This window comes from Marmota marmota, unplaced genomic scaffold, assembly GCF_001458135.2.
Source record: "Marmota marmota marmota unplaced genomic scaffold, marMar, whole genome shotgun sequence".
Lineage (NCBI taxonomy): Eukaryota > Metazoa > Chordata > Mammalia > Rodentia > Sciuridae > Marmota > Marmota marmota.
In genome coordinates, this window is record NW_026000211.1 from 6,095,721 (window position 1) to 6,104,801 (window position 9,081).

Consider the following 9,081-nt stretch of genomic DNA (forward strand, 5'->3'; position numbering starts at 1 on the left):
TAGTAAATCTCACTTTGGTTTTACAGTAAAGATTCTGCTGCCAGCACAATAAAAACTAGTTGCTTCCCTTATAGAAAGCTAGCCGAACAATCTTTCTTTGAGAGCAACTGTGTTACATATTTCACATAGGCATGAACAGCTCTGGGGATTGAAAAAAAAACCACTCGCGGAAGAAAACCCAAACAGTTGCCTATGATGTCTTCGAAGGTATTAGTGGAAAATACTAAAATGTATGAAATGTGGGTTTCTTGAAGGGATTTTAAACATTCATTGTATATCTATTATCTATCCTTTTAGCCTGATTTGCTCCTTCATATCTTTTACGCCCATTAGAAAATGTCACCTTCTTAGAGAAGCCTTCCCTGAACGATTCTATCCAAACTTGTTCTCTTTTTTGTGTCTAAAACTTGTTTTCTTGATAGAACTCATCACAATTCACAACTGTGATATTTGTTAGTTTACCTGTTTACCCAATGTTTCTCCTACCAGACCTTAAGCTCCACGATGCAGGGCCCACCCCATCTTGATTACCATATTTTCCATAATTTCTAACACAGTGTCTGGTATATTGCAACCTTTAATGACTATCTGCTGAATAAATGGAAAGGATACCAGACTCAAGAAGATGGGCGTTACTATTATAAGAGAGGTGAGCAAGAAATTTTTTTCTTCCTATGGTTACACAAGGTGAAAGAAATGGTCTTTGCCACACTGAATCAATAAAATGAGTGGACATAGTGGCTATAATAGTTGATAATTTCAACATTAACAGTTCTCTAAATATTAAAGTTTAAATTTAGGGTGCTTAGAATTTTGTCATTTTTTAAAATATTATATAAATAGAATTTTGGCTTAAAAAGCAATGATACCAAAACATTAAATAAAAACATTTAATTCCCTTTTGAGTGTGTGTCAAATTCAATACAAATCAATAAAGCATTTTTCTAGGCTGAAAGGAACCAGTGTTACATTTTGAAGGCAACTGATTGCAAAAAAATATAATCTACACTAAACTTTATTTTTAAAAACAACTTTAAGATCTTATTCTATAGTCAATGTATTGTAATAATGAAGTCTTCTTTATAGCCCAAGATACCACAACAAAGCAATGGCACAATAAATGAAGTTTTGTGGTTTTTTTACTCTTTGTATCATCTTCATACACCAGTAAAAAATAAACTCTTTAATAAATAAATATATAATAAATATTTGCAAATTGAAAATGTATAAATAGGTCCATTCTTTTTAAAAATGTTCCAGCTTGGTGTGGCATATTTTATAGTCCATGGTCACCCAGGATGTTGTATGTTTGTTGTTGTTTTGCTGTTGTTGTTTTACATGCAATGCCATAACTTGCAAAATCCTACAAGGTCCTCAGAATTTTCGAGGAAATAATCATGGCCAACTATATTAGTCCATGTCTTCAACATGAAGTATCTATTTTTAATGTAACATTCAAAGTAAACATAATCCAAAGAGGTGAGGCACCAGCAGCAAACTAGGTGGAGTTCCCTTTATCCAGAATTGAACTGATTTTTCAGCTTCCATGTACTGGTTAAGGATTGAGCCAGTGAACCGAACGAAGTAAACTTAATCCACTTATAAAGAGTGATCTTGATCTACTTCAAGTCAATTTTTTTTCTGTCTTCTTTCCAAATTTAATCTCCCAGTAAAAATCAGACAATAATATTCTGAATATCTTCCTTGCTTATTATTATTTAATGATGGGAACTATGAGAATAAAAGGACAGTTCTGGTTTCATTCTTCAATAAAGACACTACCATGCTTCAAGTGTACATCAGTAGGTCCTTGTACAATTCTGGAACTCTTTCTGGGTCAACTGGTCTAGGCAAGAAATGTGTGAATTTTTGATGTCTTTTGGACCTGGCACCATCTCTTGGAGTTCCATCTTTGTTGAGTGCCACAAAATACCTGCGGCCAGTGTCTCCATGTTTATATATGTTAGATGAGTAGGTATTATACCAATTCTCTTCAAATTGCTCCCTAAAGATGCATTCAGAAGTCAGTTTCTCCTAAAAAGAAAGAAAGAAATGATAACTACTATTTTTAAAAAAATTTTTGAAACAATTTTCTTACAAAAGCTTCAATTCTATATTTTTATTTGTTTGCCTAAAAGAAAGAAAAAATTATTTTGTTTTTATTTTGGTTGTATTCATATATTACCTAGAATTATTTCTACAAGGTGACTTCATCCAGCAGTTTAATTCAAAGAAATTTTAAGTCAAATGTCATTTCCCAATTTTATTTTCAAATACTTAATAAATATTCTGAATTTTTCCATGCTCCATATTCTCACCTCTTGCCATCATCACCACCAAAAAAACCTGTAATTTATCTTATTTCATCATTTGATGCCAAAGTTATATATATTAAGTCTCTGTTCTCAACATGGAATATTTAAGATTTTGCTAATATATGAATTCTGAATTCAAAATCATCATTCCAAATAATAAATTTTCTTATGAATTTATTAATTGTTTGATAAGACATTCCCCATGATTAACTTCTATCTGATATATTACTATTAATTTAATTATAGTAAAACCCCAATGATTTCTCATCTTTTCAAGATGGACCATATGTTGTCCTAAAGGACAGATCGGAGTTGCTTATTTTCCCCCCCGCATATACATGAAAATTATGTATATGTGTTTTCTCTATTGTAATCCTACTTTTATGATCACTGCACATGGAATTATTTTTCTCTTTGTGAAGAGCTGGTTAAAAAAAACCCTGGAAAATACAAATTTTACCCATACATAAAATAGATATTCATCTATTAATTGAAATATTGCAACCAATTTTCTTCAGTGTATATTTAGCTTCTAGCTTGATATTGGTCTCAATTGAAATTTTAAACAAAAGAAGTAACAGTGCCACTGGCTTAGTCATAAAAAGTAAGTTCTCTATGGAAATAGTTACAGAGAATTCAACTTTTAGAAGGGATTTCATGTTAGAAGAAGGGTGGGAAAGTGGCACATCTTTACATCTTACTAATTTTTTCCAAATTACAAATTCAATTGAATTTGCAACTACAAATTCAGTTTGCCTAGATATATGAAAATTTACAATGCTGTAGATTTTAATTTCTATATAAGAATATTTCATATACTCCTCACAAACATTATTGATAGATATTTTAATCACAAAACAAGGTAGTCATAATTTCAAGAATTATAATAATAATAAAAATACGTACTGATCCATAAAGTTCTCCTTTGTCATTCATTCCAAGGTAAAGACCACTGTCCACACCTCTAATACTGACAAGTCCCACCGCCACACTGATGAATTCCAGGATACCTAAATTTATAAATAAAATAGTGATTTGTATTTATGAATGCACATATAACTAATAAAAAGCTTTTAAATCATAGTAGTGGTTGCTGTAGTAGGCCAATGTTGATAAATATATTGATGTATACAGAAGTCCTTAATCAACTGAAAAGTACTATTCAACTATTACGAAATCCCACTTCTCAGATGGAAAAAAAGGACTAAAAAGGAAAAAAGTGTTCATTGTAATATAACCTTAAGGGAATGAAACCCTAAACCAGACGAACCTGGGTTTGAATTCCAGTTCAGTGATTTACTAGCGAGGCCCCAGGCAAGTCATTTGTCTTCTTTGAACTCCAATTTCCTATGTGCACAACAAATGAAATGCCTCCCCAAAAGGAAAGGGGTGAGGATTAATGCATGTATGCATTCAACAAATAGAAGCTATTAATATCATAAAATAAATATAATATGTTTGTTCCACTAGTTAATTATAACCTTTTTCTATTAGTTGTTTTGCTTTTGCTTACAATGAATCAAGTTCATCTTTTTCTAATAGGAGCATACTTCATATGGGTATAAAAGAGTTTTATAGTTTATAAAAGGCTTGAACTTATATTTTTTCATCTGTTCTTAAAAACAATTGCTTAAGATATGTAGGGAAGCCAGGCACAGTGGTGCATGCCTGTAATCCCAGTGGCACAGGAGGCTGAGGCAGGAGGATCTCGAGTTCAAAGACAGCCTCAGCAAAATAGTGAGGCACTAAGCAACTCAGTGAGACTCTATCTCTAAATAAAATACAAAATAGGGCTGGGGATGTGGTTCAGTGGTCCAGTGCTCCTGAGTTTAATCCCCAGTACACTCCCCCGCAAAAAAAGATACAGGAAAGACATTATTATCCCTACTTTACAAATGAAGAAATTGAGCTCAGAAGTGTTTGTTGACTTGCCTAAGGTATTTAATGTTTGCAATTGATAGAACTGATACTTGAAGTTACATCTTCTGAACCCTAATTCAATGTTTCTACTCCAGAAGGCTGTTTCTTGAGGATCACACAGTAGTTTCAAAAATTTAAATTACAAAATATGTTATTTTTTCTATGACATGGTTTTGAAAAAATAAACTGTATAGTTCACAGAAGTACAAAGACTTTACAATTCATTACATGTTATAGCCAAATATCAAGAGCATAGAATTCAGGTAGATTTTGCTATCATTAATTTTCTAGAGTCATTTTAATTTATCAATAAGAAATTAGTTTTGAAACTTTCTACTTAGTACACTAATATACCACAGGTCAAAAAAAAATTTAATGCCTCACTCTGCCTTATTCTTTTTTTCTAACTAACCTTTGGACTAATGCCTTTGTCTAGTTCTTCCCCTTACCTGAAAACAGTTTTTACCACAGTTTCTATGCTTCGATCTGCCTTCCTCAATAACTTTCTACTTTCACTCCTTCACCCATCTTAAGCTCTACAAACAGTATAAATGTGTATCATTTAGCCTGACTCTTGCTTTTAAGTAATTTCTTGATTTATTGTATGGGTTCCTGTTTGGACACGTGATACTCCCAAGGCCAAAGGAAAGTACAGAATCTGACTATTTACTGATATGGTGGTCTCTATTCTATCCAAAGCTTAATTCACTCTGGCAGAAACATAAATTCTTAGCAAGACAAACTAGCCCTTTTAAACTGTTAGGAGATCATGTAGAACACTAGAGCTATCAAGAATCTTATAGCAACAATACACTACTAAATAGTCTATAGGTGGCTTGAAAGAGCCAGTGTCCTTAATTGAAAGCCAAAAGCAGAGGAGAAGATAAGATGTAGCAGAAAGATCTAGACTCCATAAGATAGCCCTCATATTGACAATTGTATAGTGGGGGAGTAAAAGAGAATCAAACCTCTGCCAAGCTCATCAATGAAAGACTCTGTTAGTAACAAAATACAGGCCTAAAACATAATTGATATGAAAATATAATCAATGCCATTTTATCCAGGCTTTAGTTACAAATGTGTAATTACTTCAAATCATATTGAATATTTGTTAATTAAAAGTATACTATAGTTGATATACATGCAACTTAATTTCCTTTAAGTATCTGATTTATATTAAGATACTCTTGTCTTTTAAAGTACAGGAACTGCTTAACTAATTAGAATGTAGAATAGAACCAATTTTCAAGTATGATAGATTGTAAGTTTAATTTCTAGATATATTAATTATATTACATCTCACATAGTATGCCTTTCCTGGAAAACTAAATGGTAAACCACCTACATTTCAATCCTCCCCTCAATATAATGCTGTCACCTTTACAAAAAACATGTAATTGTAAAAAGAAAAAAAAAGATTATATGTGTTCTTAGAATAATTATACTCAATAGTTTCAACTTTATTAAACAGCATTCAAAACAAATAAAAAATAAACAGCATCCAAAACAGTTTACATAACCATGCATAAATAATGGCTCATAGAACTGATGGGAAAAAGGTTATGTGTTTTCATGTTCCTCTTAAAGATTTTAGCCACACTTTATAATTCTGATCCTTTTTCTCCTCAAGGAAATAGTATACCACAGAGTAATTTGTAATCGTTTGATTCCTAAATGAGATTTGACAAGTCTTTCTTATTTATAATATGAGGTGGCAACTAAGCTAATTCCTTTACAAAGGGTGGACATGAAAAACTTTCCTTAAGAGGTAATCACAGATTTTAGATAGATTTTCTAATGCCCAGTGTCCCATAAAAAGACTTGGAGGTACTTTGTCTTTCTGGTATCATTTTCAAAGCCAGCCTTCTTTTAAATCATAATAAACAGGTGAGTCAACCCACAATGCAACCACATCAGACAAATCTATGGAGAATAGGGGAGAATAAAGGAAAAGGCTTTAAAAGAATATGTTTGATCTTAAGCTGAACTTTTTTTCTTAAAGAAATGATTCCATGTTTACATATTAGGTAAAGTCTTCCTACTGTACTTCTGTACAGAACAACTCTGCTATAAATAAAGAGCTAACTCAGATAGGAAATTATTTAACCTCACTGAGACCTCTCTATGTTCTATTGATGTGGTTTTGAAATTTTAAAATATAGAATTCTGAGTTTGTAGTTGATCATAGCCAAATTAGTATAGAATTATCAGAAATGGTTTTTAATATCTCAAATAGCCATACTTGAGTTTTGTTAAAATTCTTACTTTGATGACACAGAAATGAGTATAAAATAAAAAGAGAAAAATACTAATTAGTAATTGAGGCACTAGCAAAAGAAGACAAACACAGAGAGAAGCATACAGTGTTATACATGTTGGATATGAATTTTCTTCTCACCTATACACCCTCTAGTAAATTGTGATGTCTAAGCTATTGAAGGCCACTAGGATGCAGTATAATGTACCTAAAGAGGCTGTTCATTACTTTAGACTACCAAACTAATCTGGGTTATCTTTCTTTTATGTAACAGTGAATATTTTGTTCCTATATATAGTCTCCCACCATAGCATGACTTAAACCATCACAAACTGACTGAAATCAGTCTAAATAATATTTTTGCAATTACTAAGTAATCATATACAATTTTAGTTTTAAAACATGCTAGCAAGATGATATTCTAATAATGCAATATCCACTCATAAAGGAATGGATTTAAACACGAGTTGAATGAATATTATCAAGTCTACAAATATGTATTAATCTCCTCAAATTGAGTCAATCTTATAAAGAGACACAAAGCAGAAGGGACAACTCATGTCACTGAGGTGATTACATTTGAATTAAAAACCCCTTTAAGGGAGAATTTTCAAGGTTACATTGTGTATCACAGGGGGAAAATCTGAATATTACCAAAGCTTAACTTCCACCTGCTCTTACCTATAAGAGTTATCACCTTTTGTGTCCATTTTTAAACCTTTCTGATAGCTGGAAGATTTTTCTGTAATAAGCAGAGGTAAAAGGTAAAAGAGCTGATCCACCTGGTGTCAGCAAAGTTCTTTAGAATCAGAATCTCAGCTTCCTCAATTAAAAAAAAAAAAAAAAAAAACATACTTTCCAAAAGTGACCCCAGGTTGGCCACTAGGTCATGACACTCTTGACTCATGGTCAATGGCAATTTGGAAGAGATCAGTGGAAGCTGCAAACATATGGTTTTTAAAAAGTTAATTTTCTAAGCCTTTAAGTGCTACCAAATAACCACCACATGCTTATTTCTACATCTAAAGTTACCAATGTCCCTTAAATGGAGATTTACACTTCTCCAAGTTTAAATGAGTACTACAAGTCAAAAGAGAAACAAGATCATAAGAACAAGGGAATAAGGACAAAATAGAAGAGAGGGCCATCCAGAAATGAGATTCTTAAAGAGTTTCATGGTGCAAAGGAAGGGAAAGGAGAATGTGTTGTGCTTATACAGAGCTACTGACAAGTAAATGTTATCTTTTTTTTCAATTTGATGAATCTCTCCAATGATGCCACAAATCAGATAATCAAAATTCCTTGAGAGTGATAGCAAGTTAACTGATATAATGAGAACTTTAGCTATGAGGAAAAAATCCTGGGATGTTATAACCAGAAAGCACCTAATTTAACTTATGGTTGTACAGACAAGAAAAATAATATTCATACTGAGGAGGGCACTTACTAGTTATTCAATAGTTAGAGAGTAATTAACATTATAGACTTTGCAAATCTATCACAGACTGTCTTGAACTTTGCTTGTTTCTTTTAACCCCTTCTTCTCTGAGGCACTGCCAGGGGTATTCTGAAACCTATGTGTTCCCACCCATATCTTCTTTCGCTTCCCCATTTCCTCTTACTTAAGGTCAATACCAAGATCACTGCTTTTCAATTTCGCAATTTCTAAAGAGGTACTGGCTGAAGTACTAGGCATGCTCAGTAGCTTTTTTTTTTTTTTTCCGGCTCAAATAGAACTCCAGCTCAGAGAACTGCAGCCAGGTGAGCTAGACAGTAGCAATGGTGCCCATGGAAAGTTAATCTGTTACTTCTTCAGGTGAACATTTACAGTTTTCTAGAGGTACATACTCAAAAGCTTGCATCCTGTGCAAGGGCAACCTGCAGAGCAATAGCCACGGGTGGATAATCAACTCCATAACTGCAGAACATGCTTAAAGAAGAGGAATACTTCCTGTTATTAATGTTCAAAAAGTGGATGGTACTAGGCGGAGTGTGAAAGGACACAGGAGAAAAATAACAGGAATTTAAAAATAATAATAAACTGCCTGGGAGGAAAGAAGTACAAGAAAAAAAATTAAGATTCTGAGTCCAGGTCTTGGTGTGCCAGGCATTCAAAAAGGCAGAATAGAAAGATTCACCCAGACCACTCATCCTTTCTCCTCCTGACCCAGCATCTGGAGCTTCAGGCCTGCTAGAGGCTGCAGATGCAAGCAGATAGGAAAAGTCCTTCCTGCCCCTGAGCTAGGTCGCCCTTCAGCCTCAGCCTGCGTCTTGCGCTGAATGGGTCTAGGGGAACACTGGGTTGCTTGCAGTCCTGACACCCTTGACAAACGTGGAGGGAGGTACAAGCGAAGGGGGAAGAGGAGCCAAGTTTGGGGGACAGAGGCAGGATGCCAGTACCTACCGAAGAGGCTGTGGTCCTGCCGAGTGCCCTGAACGCTGCCATCGGGCAAGATCTGCAGGTGGAAACCGGTGCGACAGTAGAGCTGCCGGCGGCGCAGGATGCCATGCAGGTGCGCCAGCTCCGCAGATCCTGGCCCTCCGCGGGCGCCCCGCTCCGCCGCTCCCTGGCGCTCGCCCAGCAGCGGC

General features: G+C 34.3%; 1 protein-coding gene across 1 annotated transcript in view; it reads right to left on the reverse strand.

Annotated features, from left to right (window-relative positions):
- Positions 1 to 1,029: 1,029 nt before the first annotated feature.
- Positions 1,030 to 9,081, reverse strand: part of Fgf20 (fibroblast growth factor 20) — an 8,719-nt gene continuing 667 nt past the window's right edge. Inside the window, exons 1-3 of the mRNA XM_015486044.2 lie at positions 8,897 to 9,081; positions 3,222 to 3,325; positions 1,030 to 2,034 (exon numbers count right to left, since the gene is read on the reverse strand). The exon at positions 8,897 to 9,081 is cut by the window's right edge and continues 667 nt beyond it. Coding sequence (XP_015341530.1) covers positions 1,789 to 2,034; positions 3,222 to 3,325; positions 8,897 to 9,081 — 535 coding nt within the window. The 3' untranslated portion in view covers positions 1,030 to 1,788. The remainder of the gene's footprint in view (positions 2,035 to 3,221; positions 3,326 to 8,896) is intronic.